The sequence below is a fragment of the Buteo buteo genome, chromosome 9 (assembly GCF_964188355.1).
Source record: "Buteo buteo chromosome 9, bButBut1.hap1.1, whole genome shotgun sequence".
In the NCBI taxonomy this organism is placed as follows: domain Eukaryota; kingdom Metazoa; phylum Chordata; class Aves; order Accipitriformes; family Accipitridae; genus Buteo; species Buteo buteo.
Genome location: NC_134179.1, coordinates 4,855,315 through 4,873,263, shown reverse-complemented (window position 1 = coordinate 4,873,263; position 17,949 = coordinate 4,855,315). Strand labels below are relative to the sequence as shown.

The 17,949-nt window shown below is 47.1% G+C and overlaps 1 protein-coding gene across 3 annotated transcripts in view; it reads left to right on the top strand.

The window, feature by feature from the left end:
• Positions 1-17,949, top strand: part of GRIK4 (glutamate ionotropic receptor kainate type subunit 4) — a 208,917-nt gene that overhangs the window by 125,938 nt on the left and 65,030 nt on the right. For all 3 annotated transcript variants that reach the window (XR_012651547.1, XM_075035022.1, XM_075035023.1), the window contains exons 3-5: positions 3,822-3,986; positions 11,143-11,240; positions 14,686-14,851. Coding sequence is in view for 2 of the 3 variants with exons in the window: in XM_075035022.1 (XP_074891123.1) it covers positions 3,822-3,986; positions 11,143-11,240; positions 14,686-14,851 (429 nt within the window). In the remaining variant the exon portion in view is untranslated. The remainder of the gene's footprint in view (positions 1-3,821; positions 3,987-11,142; positions 11,241-14,685; positions 14,852-17,949) is intronic.

Genomic DNA, 17,949 nt, shown 5'->3' with positions numbered 1-17,949 from the left:
CAGGCGTCTCGTCAGAGAGCCCCGACGCCTGCCTCCCTGTCCCCCATCGTGTCTGCCCGCCTCTGAGGGCTGGGACATCGCTGAGGTGAGGATGACCTGTAGGAAACTTAATGAAATCTGTTTTTCTCAGAGGGCACCGTCACGTCATCTTGCGTTTCTTTGGCTACCAGTAATACCTTTTTTCTGGTTCTTGCTGTTAAATCATTAACTTTGAGGGTTGCATTTGAAATCTGCGTCTGACGGAAATTCACAGTCACTTGTTGCTTGAATCTTGAGCAACTTTAACGCAGCTATTTTCAATGCATATCCAAAGCGATAAACTCTTCTGGTTTGTAGCCTGTTGGGTTTGTGGGTTTTGTGTTAAGTGTAAGGAGAACCTGGGCATATTGAATAAAGAAAGAATCATTACTATATGCTTACCTATCAGGATTGGAACATCCTGTGGGAAAATATGTTTCCAGCCAGCTCTTCCTGAGAAAAGCTCAGCCTCTGCCAGTCCTTGCTGACTTCACTTGAAGTTGTTTGGCTCTCAGTCCCTGTGAAATCCTAAGCAGCCCTGAATCAGGCATTGCAGACCAAGGTGCTCCTGACTCCCTCTGAAATATTTTTCTCATAATTCTTAGAGAAGGCAGTCTAGATTGTAGACATTTATTATGATGGGGAAGATAGAAGTGATTTTTGAGGCCAACAAAGTTCAAAGACTTTGCTGTAAGTTTTCAGGATTAAAGATTTACTTGATGCATCTTCCCATATTTAATAGACAGGAATAGATGAAAGGGAATTTCTATAAAGATTTTCGTTCATACTTAATGATGCTACTATTAGATGAGCTTTGGCACTGTGTCCCAAGACATGAAGTTTTAAAACCAACCTTTTTTAAACATTAAATGACCTTTTTCATCTGCTAGCTTTAATAAATAAAGATTAGTTCAGTCTCATTACCTAGTCTGTTCTGGGGGCTGGATTAATATTGGGTAAAACTAACTAGTCTCCCAAAATGCAAGTGAACAAATTTTGCTGGTTTTCTATCACAAGCCCCACGGGGGATAGGAAGCAGTAATGTAGTTTGATTAGTGGCTGGGCTGTAGGAGTGCGACCACCACCACCTCCATCCTGGGATTCAGGCTGTCCAGCTGCGTTCCTTTCTTTTCCAAAACCTGCCACCTGCTGTGAGCACTTTCCCCTTTCTCATGTATTTGCTCCCATAGCTGCTGCAAAGTTCAAATTTATTCAGAGCTGAATAGGGAAGAGAGTTTGTTGGTGGGTTGGTTTTTTTTTTTTCCTCAGCTGTAGGGAAGTTTTCAAGATTTCCAAAAATAAGAATGGAAAGTCCCATCCTGAATAGAGACAAAAAACCTTTGTGCAAACATTTGTGTCTAGGTGGCCTGAGGAAATTATTTGAAATGCTTTGGTTTTGACTCTTTTATTTTTAAAATGTATTTAACTATACATTAGTGGAAGTGAATTTTTTTGAAAACTGATGATTGAAGAATATACTTGAAAATGTCCAATTTAGTGATTTTGAAGCTTTAAATTACAAAATAATGAATCTAAGAATGCTGACGTACACTCCCCCCACCCCGATCTTTAATTGTGCTATGTCAGCACTTGGACCATAAGCAGCATTTTGTGATGTTCATCAGATTCAGTACGTTGCTTTACCGTTTCCTGGAAACAGGGCCATGGTGAAAAGTTTACACACATCAGACAGTTTTGTGTATGAGGACTTCCTTCTCTGTCTCTTTCTGCTTTCCTAGAGAAGTGGGGCGTTGAGCAAGCTGCTTGTCGGGGCCCTTTATTCTCCCAGCTTCTCTGTAATTAAGAGCAGTCACCAGCCATACCAATGTCTTAAAAAACCTATGATCCATGCTCCTGGCCTTAGAGGAAAGCACAACCTTTTTTCTTGCATAATGAGATTAAGATTAAGTACCCTAGCTTTGCAGATAATGATGGTGCTCGCGTGTTAGCGGAGCAGAGGAGATGGTGTCGCCTGAAGGACTGGGAATGTTCGCCAAGACATCTGTGCATATTGTACAAGAAGTATTGCTGTGTGTTTCTTTATCAGTACTTAGTTCAGTTTAACTCCCATAAACCTGGGGAAAAGTAGGAAGAGAAGGAGTTCTTGAGTGGGTATCGTTGGGATACAAAGTAAATCAGGCTAGTGTGGGCTACCTTTGCTTCACCAGTGGATTTGGTCTCTAGTTACCTTCCACAGCTGGGGTTAGGGTGGGACTGGAAAGAAGAGGTGCTCTGCAATTTTGTCATGAGAGTAGAGATCCTGCTGGGATGAGCATAGCAAGGCTGAGAAATGAGCCCCGAAATGTGATGCAAGTTCGTTGTTGAAAATGGGCTATGCTTTGAGTTTTGGGGTTGGTTCAAAGGAAGTCTTGGGGGCAGGAAAGCCAAAGTGAAAGAAGCCTGAACCTAAGACAGGTTTCTTCATTGGGCTGGGCTGTGTCGGAGGCTCCGTATGTTGGTGGCAATGGAGGGTGATCGGTGCCCGTGAACTGGGGGAGCAATGAGGCCCTTCAAGGCACAAACTAGCGCTCTGAGGAACATGTTCGTAGTCCCACCTACAGCACTACATCACCACGCTTCTCTAACAGTGGTCCCAGTTAGCTATGTCTTCAAAATATATGTATCCTTGCACTCTGCTTCCAGTGTTTGCTCTTAGGGGGGCAGGACACCTCCCATTTATAGCTGATGTGCTTTACTTCAGCTGCCAGCTGATTTACGTGTTTCACTCTGGTTTTCTCTATCTAAAAAAAACCCACCCAAACCCCAAATCTGCAGCCACACAATGACATATTTCAAAGTTTCAACAAGGCACCTAGCTGCTGTAGTTCCCCATTTCCCTGACACAAGAACTGGCAGAGCCCCACTAATCCCTGCTTTGCGAACCTACGTGGTGCGGGGCCTGATTTGGTGCTGAGCTACGACTCTGTCTACACCCGAGCAGTTCTGAATGGCCTTGCTCCCTTTGGAGCGATTTTTTGGGAAGGGAAGATAAGCATTGGTGCCTTTCTAATATACACAATAAACCCCAATGCTGCTCTTCCCCAGGTACAACTGAATAGCTGCATTCTGGGAGGAGACCTCCTGTTAGCAAGGATAAACCCACTGAGGTGCAGAAGTTGTGCCAGCTCGTAATGAAACGCTGTGATTAATGCTGGACTCCAATTTCTTTTTGCCTTCCGTCAAAAAAATAAAAATAATACCCCACACTATCTCCCTCTGCCTAACACAGATTTGAGTGGGCAGGCCCAGGAGCTGAGTTCAAGAGTCAAGTGCTTTCTGTTTGAAAAATATTTGTCCCTTCCCACCCACGGCTGCCCACATGCTTCCTGAAATATTCCAGCTATCAGCACCGTACCAGTGCTTTCTCAAACGAGCGAACTGAGGCTATCTGGGGACGTTCTTCCTTTGTTGGGATGGGAGGCAGTGCCCGGGATCCTGGCTGCTTGGGGCTGCACAGCTGGACGCCCCTCTCCGGGAGCACCCAGGGCTGCGGCGGGTGCTGGGCACCTCCAGGACCCCAGCAGCGTAGGCGGCCGTGTCGTGCTCCAGCGCGCCGGCAGGTACCGCGGCCGCCGCTGCAGAGATTTCGCTGCCCACGTGTCTGGCATGACCCGGGAGGTGGGCGAAGCGGTGGGAAAGGCCGCGCGTGGGAGGGAGGGAGGGAGGAAGGACGCGCTAACAACAGCGGCGGCCGCTTCCGTGGCGGCGGAGATCCCGAAGGGGCGCTGGGAATGGGGCAGACGGGGAGACCCGAGACGGGTCCCCGCCACGGCTAACCGCTGCCACCGCCTTTGCTCCCGCAGCTGCCATTCTGGATGACCCCATGGAGTGCAGCAGAGGGGAGAGGCTCTCCATCACCCTGGCCAAGAACCGCATCAACCGTGCGCCCGAGCGGGCGGGGAAAGCCAAAGTGGAGGTGGACATTTTTGAGCTGCTGCGAGACAGCGAGTACGAGACGGCAGAAACCAGTAAGTAACCCTCCGTGTAGCTGGTCCTTCCCCAGTTCTTCTCTCTGCCGGCTCGCAGGAGGTGTCTGGCTTGTTGCACTTGTCGCAGAGGAGAATTGTGCAATAGTCAAGGCGGGTACCCAGGGTAAAAAGCGCCTCTCTGCTCCTCTGTCAGCACTTGAAAGATCAACACGTGCGAGCATGGAAGTGGGTCTCTGCCCAAGCGCAGTGGGGTTTGGTTCGGTACGGTCTGGGTGCGGGTGCAGCATCCCCTCGGGAGGCGAGTGGGACCTTTAGCAGCACTCGTGCTGCGCTCAGTGCCAGCCATGCGTTTGGAAGGGCAGGCCCTGCCTGGGTGCACCCACTGCAGGGGCACAACGGCATATCAGGGGATGTCTGGGCTCAGAGGGCGAGCGCCGAGACCGGATTTCGTCTGAGTATTTCGCGTGGTGCTGTGAGGTGAGCCCTGGCACGGACTAAGAGGATCCGGGTCCTCAGTAAGCTTTGCCACCATTCAGCTCAGCGGCTTGGGACAAATTATTTTCTTTAATCTGTGTGTCAATAAACAGAGGTAATGATACAGGAGGTGATACTCCTTTGTAAAGTACTTAATGGTGTGCAAATTAGAGACTCTGGGCAAGTTCAGTGCAATTAAGTTATTTTTAAAACCCCATGGAACGCTGTGTGTCAGCAAACATGATAGCTCTTCCAGTGCTTTAGATTGGCAGTGGATTTGTTTACACAAAGCGAAGTTTTCAAGTGATGTTTAAAATCATGTGGATTAAAAAGAGCTAATTTTGAAGGAGCAGTATACTTCCCGCGTTGCTTTAAAGTCCTTTAATGCAAACAGGTCTCTACTATAATTGTTATTCTAGATGCCCAACTTGTCAACTCCACACTGATGAATAAAAAAGAAATTGATGGTCAGTGTCCCACAGACCTCTCAGGAGCCCGAGTGAAAGAAACCAAAAAGATCTATAATAGCTTCTTTCTGTAAGAGGGAAAATCCTTTGGAATAGGATACCTTCCCTTTAGAATAATTTTTAAGATGACCTTTAGAGTTCAAGGGAGGACTATAATTTTTTATTACAAGTTGGCCTGAAAAAGCTGGAGAAATCATTTTAAATAATAGCGATATTAGACTCATTTCCCAATGGTTCTCTGTTCCAAGCCTCTGTAATCTGCAGAGTACCCCCAAAAGGTGTGGTAGTATGTTGTGGTCTAGAGCAGGCTGTTTTTTTCACACAGCTTTGGTGTTTGTTCTGCACAGACTGAGCATCCCTGTGCCTGGGAGGCCCTGTGGAGCCGCACACCCCGCGCTGCTCCGGCGCAGGTCTCCGGATAACTGGCAGAACGGGCTCAATAGGCCTGCGAGATCAGCAGATTGCTCCTTCATTTCCTGAATTAGCGTTTGCATTATTTATAGAAGCGTTCAGTTAATAAAGTGCATTTCAGCAAGTACCTGTATGTCTATTTATAGAGCCTGTCACCCATGAGGCAGTCTAGATTAAGATCATCACATGCAGCGTCACAGGGACTATTTGAAATAGCAGTTCTCCACCTTTTCGGATGCCTCATCTCTTTTAACTTTTTCTTGGTCTTTCCCATCTGTTCAGGATTGTGCGCATCCCGCTTTACCCTCATTTGGCACAGCGACAGGGCAAATCCAGTCTCACTGGCCAGGCTATGCAGAAGGGGTGGGGACTGCCTGGGTTTCCAACTGCATTCCCAGTTTGCCCCAAAAGTATCCCAAATCTCCCAGCGAGCCTCCTAGGAAATGAAAAAAATTGCTTACTTGCCTGAGCCTTCTGTGTCTTTGAAAGAACCAGTAGCGTTTTTAGTTCCATTCTTTTTCCATTCTCATAAATCTTCTGCATGTAGCAGTGTTTCTGTTATTTAACTTTGCTTGGGAAACAGGCTCGATTGTCAAGTGACCCCAGAGCTGCAGTAAAGACGGTGAGCGGGATTTCTTTCTTGCTTGCACCCCTGTAACACTGCTCAGAAATTATTCTGTTGGAATGTTTTTCAAGCAGAAGAATACTAATTTGCTGAGAATGAAGTATTATGCAAGAAATTGTTGATTTCAGCAAATGTGGTGTTTGGGGAGAATATGGAAATGGGATAAGTGAGGAAGAGGCAATCTTCCATTTCAAATTTTCACCTCGGGGTGATTTTCTTTGTTTTCCTTACTTTGACTTAAAGAATGTAAAAAGAAATCGGAGCAAACTGATTTGATTTTGGTGAAGTGAGTATTCACATAATTTTGCAATATGTTATTTGCCTTTTCTAAAGAGTGAAAAATGTCTTGAAGCATTTCTTACAAAAGGAAAAATCTGGATTCTGCATGGCTCTGCTATTAATGTCACTGAAGTTATTCTCGATTTATACTGGTGGCAGAGGAGAATCAGATCCTTTAACTTACATTTCAAGGCTTTCATGGCTTTCAAATGTCTGACTTCTCAGCTTTAATACGGCACTGATATTTGTTATCACACGTAATATTAATAAAAGCAGTTTAGATGTTTTAACCTATGACTGCAAAGCTGTTATACATCTGTTTAATACTGTTCTCAAATTTCACGCCCTTTGAATCACCCTTAAATATCACAGATAGCATGCTTAGCTGACTGATCTAGGAATGCTGTGATTACACCCCATCAGTGATATTCTGTGTGCAGTTAGTTCTTCAAGAAAAGAAAGACTTTTTGAGAGTTAGTTTTTTATTTTAGAGTTGAGCTATCTTTCTTTGTTTTTTCCTCCTGACTGACTCAGGCATCTTACTGTTAGGGGGCCACAAAATCACAATTGCTCTAGCAGGTAAAATATGAGTCAGTCTTAATCACATTCATGCATGGTTTGCAGTTTCAGCTTTATATATGAATGAAGACAAACACTGGCTGTTCCTGTATGCAACATCTGTAAAGTCCTGTGTTTTGAAATGAGTTTGCAGTGAAAGGTTGTGGATAGAGCTTTTTTTGCTCTTATAAGTAAAGCCTGTTGTCTCTTTGTGATTGATGTTTCAACTCCTTTTATGGAGACCCAAAATGACTTGTTTAATCATGTCTTTTTCTAAAACACCTTATTCCTTTTGATGTCCAGGGAGGGACAGATCTTCTACTTGTCACCCTGTCCCCTGTCATCTCGTCAGTCTTTTAAGCATCTTTTTGTTGTTAATCCAAACATCTCAGGGCAGTCAGCAGTCAGAGTGAGTGAGCTACTAAAGGATTTTTAATTTTTATTTATTCGCACCAATATTTCAAAGCGCTTGATACATCCATTCGGTGACGTTGACTCAAATGTGCTATTAACTGTCCCACCATTTTTGTGATCCTGTTGGATTTCATGTTTAAGCCTGCTCTGGTTATGTGTTCCTGTTGAGAAGCATAAAGGATGCTGCAGGGAGCAGTCTTGTAGCCATGGTGCAGGATGCGCTCTATAACGCCATCTGTTTAAGTACTTGGTGTTTTCTGTATGAGAATCCCATTCTGACCAGTCCTTGTCATTCAAGATCCTCTGACATGTTTTGCAATCATGGAAATGTTGAGGTAATTGCATACCTTCCCTGCTCATTTATTTTCAATTAGAGGCAGGAATCTTCTTTGCATGCTGTTGGAAACTCTTGTATCAGGTATCTGTATGCACTGAAAGAGATGCTGTGTTCTGCACCGAGAGTGGATGCTCTCACCGGAGTGCTTTCAGCCGTGCTCTGAACAGGGAGAGTTGATGGAAATGCTTGCCAAGTGCCCTGAGATCCCAGGAGGTGAGAGGCACTATCTGACCATGACTAAGTGGATGTACATACATATATAATGCAAGAGCTACTCATTTGTTGTGCTTTTTTACGTTCCAAAATAAGCACATATTTCCATCTTCCTTTAAAACATACCTTGCTGTTTCCTGAGGGTCTAGACCTGTACTTAATTCCCAAATATACTAGTGAACACAGCCCTTTCTTGCTTAAGCGGCAGGACAGACCTGCTAGTATGAAAGGAGGGTCACTGTTTTGGATTGCACGCTGAACACACGCCTGAGGTTGCGTGAGGGCCACGTCCCAGCTCTGGACTGTAACCTGTGCTGGGAGGGAGACAGGAGACTCTGACCCCACTCCCAGCTTCTGGGCAAAGCCCATAACTGTGCAGATGGAGGTACCACAACGGGACACCTGAGCTGTACAAGCAGCGGAGGCAGGGAGGTCCACGTAGAAGTAGAAAGGCAGCAATCATCAGTTCGCACCTCCAAGAAGCTGCCCCCAAGTGATGGCAGGAAGGATCCTGTCCTGCCTAAACCAGTGCAGGTCCCAGCAGAGCAGGGTGCACCCTAGGATGTTTCCTTTTCAAGGATGTATGCATTTTAAGAGTGTTGTTAAGAAATCTGTTTGCTAAGACTGTCTCTTGTTTTCCTGTCCTACTGTCCTCAAGGATGTTAACTTAGAACAGCTGAGTGCAGGCAGTCCGTAAAAATGGCTGGAATAGGAGGTTTGGGACATCTCAGGCCATCAAGTCAAGGATGATCAGTAGTACCCAGGTCCCACCTCACGATAAAGAGGTTTTTAACGTGTTGTCATTTCAATGTCCCGTATTTCTTGAGGTACTGAATTCTAAAAAACATAAAAATTGGACATGATCTTGGCCAGAGGTAACTGGGTTTGCACCAATCGAAGACGTGTCCTGTACAGTATATCGCTTACATGGCACCCGTGTGTTGAAGTATGAAGAGACTTGAGTGGCAGGGGCTACGCCAGTATCTGTGGTTATAGTCTGTGCAGTTATCAGGGATGAATTTTTGGTACAGGGCTGACATTTCTACGTCCCTGCTAGTGCTTGTCTGAATCCACAGTGCCCACGATGGTAGCAGGGTTGAGCCTTTTTTCTCTCTGTAGAGACTAACAGCATCAGGTAATGTTCTGCAATAGGAAATGTGTTTGGATTACAAGAGAAGCAGCTTTCCAAATGTGGTCAAAACCTTTGCCTCAGGCACCTTGGCTTTGTTTCCATTCATTTTCCTTTAATTTTACTGGATGTTTCACCCTTGGAGTGATAAGCCAGGTCTTTTTCATCTGATAGTTGTTGCAACTCTGTTGCTATGACTACTTAACCCACTTTTTGTTCTCCATACCAGCGATATGAAGGAAAGTGTTCACCAAACTTTTCCCTGTGTGCACAAAAAAATTCCCCCTCAGGACTTTTGCCCTAATGACCTGTGGATAAAGAGGACTTGGAGCAGCTCTTTCTTCCTAGGTGCTGAATTGCAGAGCACCCAAAGGGTCTGCTGCAGCTGAGAGGGACTGACGAGTGCCGCTGAGATAGCATGCGGGGTTTTCAAATTGCTGGTGCTCTTATTTAAAAGGATCTTCTGAAGACATGTAAGTGCCTCTAAATTTTTAAGCACAGAAGAAAAGCAAGTACTGGATTCCTTTGAAGATGCTGCAGAAAAATATCACTCGTTCTGTAGCAGATCAAGGTGGTGGAGGGTGAGAGAGCATGGAAGGAAGGAAAGCCCAAGAGAAGATGTTTGTATATCATCGCACTTTCTGTAAGAAGTCAGAGCAATCAGTATGTGTAGGCACCTAGTAGAATATGGAATTTTTCCTTCAAGTAGCACTTGGAGAGAAGTAAAACCAGTTCCCGGAAGTGACTACCTAAGTCCTCAGCTTTTGGCCTTATATTCCACTCATGAGGCTATGGAGACTTATGAAGTCTAAGGCTAGAGATGACCACCTTGATGAGCTGATCTTATCTTCTGCAGAAAATGGACTGTAGATGTTCATTTGCTGAATGCTACCCTCGGCCCCATAGCTCACTGTTCTAAAAAAAACCCCAAGCGCAGTATAGGCTCTTGTTTTACATCCAGCCTTGATTTAAAGACTTGAAGTTGATAGAAAAACTGCTCTGATCTGTAGTACGACAGTTTTGATGATGAATTCCCTTCACTACAAAAAATATGTTCTGGTTTGAATTTTTCTAGCTCCTTTTTCCAGCCGCTGAATCTAGATAACTTTTTACAACCATCACAAAAGCTTGTCTGACATCTAGGCCAGGGACCCGCAGTGAGGATGGTGCTCTGCAACAGACCAGCCATTTGATACTGAAGAGGCACTATCTTTAAAATCTCTGCTTTGTGATACAGGGGTTTAGTTTTTACACATGAAAATGTTGTGAGCTTGCTCTTGCCAGAACTGATAAGTCCTTGCGGTGTCTCCTTTCTCCCCTGTGGTATCCTCTTTCTTCAGAAAGCAGTCACTTGATGCCAGTTGAGCAAATGTGGCTTTGTCTGTCCGGGGAGAAAGGAGCCGAGTGCGTGGTGATGCTGAGGCAGGTTTGGTATTTCAGAATAAGCCGTGGCCAGCACATGTTCAGACAAGCCTTTTGGAGTCCAGGGATTCAGGCACGAGGGGCTCTTGCCTTCTGTTCGCGAGGCTTTGCCTGCGCAAGCTGCTCTGGAGGAGCATTTCTGAGCGACATGGTTGATTGGGATGGCAGCGGGGAGGTGGCACCAGCTGGGGTAGTCCTCGGAGTGCCATTTGGCTAAATTTGTGCTGTGAATTAAAAGGACAAAAGGTTGCAGTTTAACCCGGGAAGCTTGAGGGAAGAGATTTAACTTCTTCATTTTGTCAGGGTCTTTTTATTGTTCTGCTAACCTTGGTGGCGTGGAGCCAGAAGATTAACTACTGCCAGAAAAAAACCCACAAAACAAAACAAATGAAAAACAGTGGTACGATCCTTATTATTACCACTGAGCTCTGCAGAGGGTGATGGAAGAAATTAATACAAGTTTTCTACTAGATGATGCTTTGAAGCTAGGTCACTGCTGTATTTAGTATCTTCCATAAACTTTAGTTAATGTTTTATCTTGGAGAATAGCAGATGGGGCTGAAAAGGGATGTTGTAAGAGAGAGACCCCAGTTCTGAGTCGAGGATGGGGATACTGGGAATCTGGGGAGAGTTCAGGTGGGATTTAGAAAGGCTGGGCAAAGACAGAGAGGAGGGTGTCACAAGCAGGGTGACAGTGCTTCAGAGGGAACGGAGGGATTTGGGGGGACATAAATGGCAGGGGGTATGTTGTGTGAAGAAGATGATACTGTGTCCTTAGTAAGGTGCAACAGGTACCGTAAGCGTGATTGCCTGCTGGAAACTGAGGATGAAGTCTAATGCATGTTTCCTCTCTCTGGTGCCCACAGTGTGCCAGATTCTCCCAAAAGGAGTGGTGGGCGTCCTGGGACCTTCTTCAAGCCCAGCCTCAAGCTCTATTATCAGCAATATCTGTGGGGAGAAAGAGGTAAGTGGAAAAGTTCTGTGTTGGAGTAAGTCTGTGCTCTTGCGCTGACTGACTTGGCTCCAGTGCCCTCACGCCCACAGTAAAGCAGGAGCCCGGGCTTCTTCCTCCCGGTGGTTCGTGGCAGGCCTGGGGCAAGAGCGGAGTCACCCACTGTGGGTAAGGGGCACTGCAGAAATCCTGACCCGTTCCCCAGCCCTGCCTTCTGCACGTTGTCCTTCAAACTGAAGATGCTCTCAGTGGGCTCTGGTCGCAGCAGTGCTTCCCGCTGGCTGCTGACTGGTGCCCGGACTCCCTGGGAACACGGTGTTTTGCTGGTGATTTTAGTAAGTACAGATTAGGTTTTTAATTTACCACTATACTGAGCAGCAATGCCTTCTGTACAGATCCCATGCTTTCTGCAGCCATGAAGGGTTTCATTGGAGACTCTCGTGTCTATGCCAAGTCCCAGCCACAGCCACACAGCTTGCTGCAGCTTCCAGCTCTGCCGTACGCTGCCTTCTCCCTTGCCTGGGTCTGCCTCTTGCACTTCGTGTTCAAGTCTGGTGCTCTGTTTCTCAGTCATCATTTCTGTGTACGCACACCTCTCCTTTCCACCCGTGCCCCCCAAACCTTCTCCAGCTGATATCCACATGCCTCATCATCCCCGGTGTATTCTGTCCTCGTGTCCCAGCTGCAAGGCAGAGCAGGGATGTTACTTCCATTAGACAGGGGCAGTGAGGTACCTGCTTATGGTACTCCAGGACATCCTTGGCAAAGATGACTTACTGTAGTTATCTGCTATATCGTCCTTCCCATGATCTGCTGTGGCGTCTAATGATCAGAGTTGACAGCTTGGTTTATCACCCCTTCTCCTAATGCACATATTCTTGCAGCTTCTTCCTTTTCCGTTTTCTCTCTCTTTTCTGCCTCCCCTGTCCTTGTTTTTGTCTGTGTGACCTTTCAGTTCATCTTCCCTCACACGCAACGCCGATGAGAACCACGTCCTTACCGACTGAGGGGTGCCAAACCCAAAGCTTGCCCTGGCGGACGCACATCCTGGCCAGAGTTCCTGGGTGTGACGTGACTTTGCGGACATGCTAGGAAAGCTGCACCCCTTTGTGTTTGCTGCTGTTCCATCAATGCAAACCCTTTTTGTCTGTGTCCAGGCTATGTGCCTGATTTAATATTTTATAAGCCATGAACAATTTTACACTGATCTGGCTCTGCTCGCGGGAAAAGAAATTGAGTTCTCTTCTCATAGTTCATCCCTTTAAAGCCAGATAACATCTCTCAGCCATTTAGCAGTCTCTCTCTGGAGCCCAGCCTCCAAGGAGGGGAGTGTCTGGAACTGAGCACTGTAAATAACTTGCATTCACAAATGACTGCTGCTCTTTGTTCCCTGAGAATCAGAAGTGTTGAAGAGATGGAAGAGATCTTTTAGACCTAGTGCTTTGGGCTGCAGCAGGATGGGTCTCTTGAGAGTATTTTGTAGTGCTTTCTCCAGTTAAATGTCCCAGACATGTGCTCCATCCCAGGCAAAGGCAACTCTGCAGTAACAGATTGCAAGTATTCTTCCCCTGAAGTTCATATTCTGTCTGAGTCTCTGATCTAAGTCTCTTCATTTTTTTTCAGAAATGAAAGGTGAGTGCTAGTGCACTTCTAAGGGATCTGATTCTCAAGCTTGATCTCGGCTGCCCTCCTAGTGGTGTAAACCTGCAGTAACTCCCTCCGATTTATATCACACGAGCATCAGTTGGTGCTGCTGTGTTGAAGGTAATACAGCAGCCCAGCCAGAGCTGTTGTACTTGCAGCCATCCATCAGGTAAAGGAAAGGGTGTCCCCATTTTACCACCGAGGCACCAGACGGTGAAGTGACTGGCTTGATGTTCACCAGGAGCCTGTGGTAAAACAGGGGGATGAATCTGTGTCTCCTGTGTTACCCCTCCAGTGCCTTTGGCCCAAAGATTTCCCTCCCTCCTCTCCAGAAAGGGGTATTGCACTGGGGCATAGCTCTTGGAAAGGAGAGGAGGGCTCCAGGACTGAAGGTGAGGTCTGAACCGGGGCTGTGATCAGCTCTGGGCACTTGCAGGAGCTGCCGTGGTGGTGGCTGCCTTCCCCTCTGTCTGCATCTCTCTCTTCTCTCGTAGCGGTTGTTGCTGCAAGTCTCAGACTCCATCAGGCTCCCAAGAGCGATGAGCATGCTTGTACTGGAGCTGCCCTGTCTGCTCTGGTTAAAGGAATTTGCCTTTTGCTTACAGTCAGCTTCTCTCCCTGTTAACAGGGCCCAGGATGAGGGCTGCAGAGTGAAATCAATGCAGATAGCAGCTTATTACACTTTAACTTTCCTATTGCTAACCAAACATCTTATGCTGTCAATAAAGCAGCCATCACAAGCTACTAATGGCTTTTCCCAAGAGGAGGGAGATGGGAGGCGTGGGATGGTAGCTTCCGGAAGGACTAATAATGGAGGAAAAGAGGACTTGACACTCCTTTAATGAAGCCAAAGCAGATGTTTCCCTTTCTCTGTCTTCTATCTCTTCCAAATAATTCACTCGGCAAAAGGAAAGCAATATTCCTTATTTGGCCGAACCCCCGGTGTCTGAGCTTGATCTGTCTGCCCACCCATTCCCTCTACATGAAGCTGTGGGGTGTGCAGCAGAGCTGCCTCAGAGCGAGCCCTCGGGCTGTCCCCCCGAGCAGCTCCCCTGCTCCCCCTTCCCCGAATCCCCTGGGAAGCGGCGTCCCGCTCCCACCTCCTGCTGCGCTGTATTAATGACAAGCGCAGCGTTATTAGGACCGTGGTTACGGTCCTGTTGGATCTTGCCCGCCGTACGGCCACCTGTTACCTCTCTGCTGATCAAAAAAGCCCAAAGCTTCTGGCTGCTGCATCTGTTCCTCTCTCTCCCGAGCCTTGCCAGCACAGGGTCATCTTGTTCATCCCTTCATCTCTCCTAATTACCTGACGACACATCAGTACTGCCGGCAGAGGTGCATTTGCAGCACTTCATCTGTCTAGCACACAGCAAAGTCAGGGGGTCTCCAGCATGGGTTGTGTACCTCCCTGCCTGTCTGCAAAGCATCCTCCGTATTTACCCAGGCAGCAAGCCCAAAATGAAGTGTGGGCCCAGCTACAATTAGTGCCCAAGCTAATTAAGTTGAACTCATCCGGAATGGTTTCCTGTGCTGTAATGACAGCCCCTGTTGCCTTTCTCTGAGTGGCTCAGCAAGACTTTTCCTGATCCACTCCTTCCCGTGGCTTCTTGTTGCTGTGATAATTATTTTCCTCTGCTATTGCACAAATCCCACCCTCCTCTCTTCGCTCCAGTGATGCTTCTGCAGTTTTATTGGGATATTTCACTTTCTGCCTGCTGTGCATTTCACACCAAAGGTCCTTTATGGTAGATTTACTTGTTTTTATTTCTTTTTCCTCTTTAATTATGTGTTCTTGCCCCTCCTCCCCACTTAGGTTCCTCACTTCAAAGTGGCACCAGAGGAGTTCCTGAAGCTGCAGCTCCAACGGTTCACCACCCTCAACCTCCATCCCAGCAACACCGATATCAGCGTGGCCGTGGCAGGAATCCTGAACTTCTTCAACTGCACCACTGCCTGCCTCATCTGTGCCAAAGCTGAATGTAAGTCATTGCCAGGCTGGGTTCAGCTGCCCCTCTGCTCCCAGTGCCTTCTGTTCTGCCTCCTTCTGCGTGTTTGGTGCCTCTTGGAGAAGGTCCCACAGGCAGGTGTGAGAGCTGGCTCGCTGTTGCATCCCAGGGCGTTCATCTCTCCTGCTTGTGGTGACAGGGTCTCTTCTGTGGGCAGCAGGCAGGCACTCGGTCGGAGCAGCCTGAAACAGCGGAGACCTGCGGGGCAGATTTTCCACCCTGTTGCCCCGTGGAGGTGTTTGTGGTGTTTGTGAGAGGAGGAACGGGGATGGAGAGAGATTCGCCTGCCTTCTGTTTGACAATCTGAAGAGTGTTTTGCTTGCACAGATGGGTTTTTGAAATGAAAAAAAAAGGCTTAGGCTTGTTTCTGGAGATTATTTTAGGCAAGTAAAGCTTTTTGAAATATGTCTTTCCCAAACCCACGTGCAGTTTGTGGCCTAAAAGCAGGACTTGATTAATAGTCAACACACTGCACACCCTCTCAGGCTCTGCAGCCATACATCTGCTGGTAATTGTGCATCTGGATGTTGGAGCATTCACCTCAGCAAGACCATATTCATCTCTGCATAACTCTCCTAACATGGCAGGAGCAGGCTCTGCATCGCAGTGGTTAGAGAGAGTAAAGTGTGTTCTGTGCTTTTTAAGGTCAGCATGTAGGTAGGTAGCTGGTGTATAGTAGCCACACCAATTTTGCTTTTATTGTCCTGTAGCCAGATCCATTAGCACTAAAGTTTATCATACAAACAAGCCTAGAAAAGGGGGTTTGAAAAGGCACATGGATCCAGGGAGAGCTCTGGGGATACTGGCAAGAGCTTAGCAGTCTCTGACTGTGGGGCCAGGTACAAAGGAAAGGCAGCATCCTTTCCAGCTAGCCCTGGGCAAACTTCACACCACCAGCTGTGCATGGCAGTGTTGTGGCAAACTCCTGCACAGGGACAGAAGGAATAAGAGCGTCTTTGTCTTTTGCTCCTTACCCTGAGGAAACCAGATCCTCAGCTGATGTCAGTCAGTAAATTGCCTTCAGTGAGCGTGCTCAGATTTACCCCAGCAGAGGACCTGACCCAAAATTATGCAATTAAAATCATGCAAATGGTCTCCTACATTACTTCTAGTGCTGGAATTTTTCATTGTCTAACCTTAACCTTAAGCAACAAGGAAAAAAAAAAAAGGAAAAAACGATAATTAGGTTTTCTCACCTGTCGCGCAGCCTGCTCACAGCTCTGTCCTCGCACTGCTGCCAGGCATGGAGCACGCATATACACATCAGCACACTGCCATACACCCCTGCCCTTCTCCCCAGTTACATGCCGGTGCCTCCCATCGAATGCAGCCTGGTATGAATACGAGTCTTCATTTAACTGGAATAAAGCCTTGGGAACCAAATAGCTCGCATTAAAATAACACCCTTTTAATTGAATCAATCCAGTTTATTTTACTCTGGTTTTCCTCGATAACTCAATATTTAGCATGTGCTGTGCAACCCAAGTCCTTCCCAGACCCAGGGAAGCAGTGGGACTGGTGCCTTTCATGAATCCTGCTCTTTGTGCTCCGTAAGGACCTTATCTGAGCTAGGCTTGAAGCACAACACGCTCTGACTATAACGGAGTGCAGAAAAGGCGTAATCCAGCTTCATGTAGGAGCACAAGCCCTTATTTTCCCTTAGGACAAGCAGTGCTCCTAAGCACCGTCCTTAGACAACTAACTTGAGGCACTTTGGGCTTTCAGAAGGTTCCCTGGAGGCAAATAAGGGGAGTATATGAGCTGTCAGCTCATCAGTGGGGAAATGCTGTTTTCAGGGATGTTATTATTTAGATCCCAGGAGGGAAAGTCATAGCTGTTTTTGTTTAAGTACAAGGCTGTGTGATGGGACTCCTGGGTCCTATCTTGTCATGCTCATACTATCACTGTAAGGAGTCACATCCTTCTTCTGGGGACTGATTGTAATTTCTTCTGGCAGAAGCAGAAAATGACCCTTAAAGTCAATGAACTTAGGCCAGCCTAAGTGTAATGCTATGGTGAATAGAATAAGATTATGTGATGTAGTTTCTCTGCGGTGTGGAATAATCAGCTAGTTTGCGAATTGCTCTGAAGTCCTAACGTGGAAGGCTTTGTGTGATTCCACAGAAACCTTAACTCAAAAAGGCAACCACAGACAAATATAGGGGTGCACAGGCTTCACAGGAGCTACTCTGTAAGCTCTGATTGTCAGAGGGGAGGAAATAACACCCAGTGTTTAGGAAGGGAGACCAAGGCACTGAGATCAAAAAGCTTGTGCATGTCCTAGGGCCGCAGGGAGAAGCTTGAAGCAATGCTGTTGGGTGTAAGAGTGAGGCTGGATGATAGGAATCACCCTTTCTCTTCCTAACCATCAGGGGCAAGGATTGCACCAGCACAAACCCAGTGCAACCATAAACAGAACTGCTGGTCCCCTGGGCCTTGGTCAGCAGAGCTCAGAGAGAAGGAGGCCATCTCCTCTCTAGTAGCTTCATGGGCAAAAGCAGTAAATAGGGATGTGGAACTCCATGAAAGCCTCCAGGTCCTGCCTTTCCTGCTTCCCAGCAGTGTTCCCTGGCAGCAGGCTGTAAGGTGTGCCAGGCACTCTGGAGGGGAAGGCCATATCTGCAGAGAGCTTGGGGCTGGGCTACTCCTGCCAGCTCCAAAAGTTGGCATAAGAAAAGGAAAAATAACATAAGCAAGGTCAGGACTTCCCACTGGTCAGCTCGAACCACTGACCTGCCTCAGGGCGTACCTATGGTCCCTATAGGACTGCTCAAGCAACACGTGCCTGATGCAGCCTCTCTGCGCACGGTGGTCCTCACCTTAGTACTTCAAAGTTGCCAGGAGGGGTCTACAAGCCCTTGCTCATGTTCAGCCTGCAGAGCACCCTTCTGAAGTGCCAGTCTGTCAGCAGCAGCATTTCACATCCTCTCGTCACCACACAAAGGGGAATCTCTTCAGATAATAGAGACTTGCCTCCACGTGGCAAGAGGAGCTGCAAGCGGGAAGCCCGATGAAGCTACACGTAGGATCTAACGTGCTGGAAACGATAATTTCCTTGAGCCAGAGGAGGA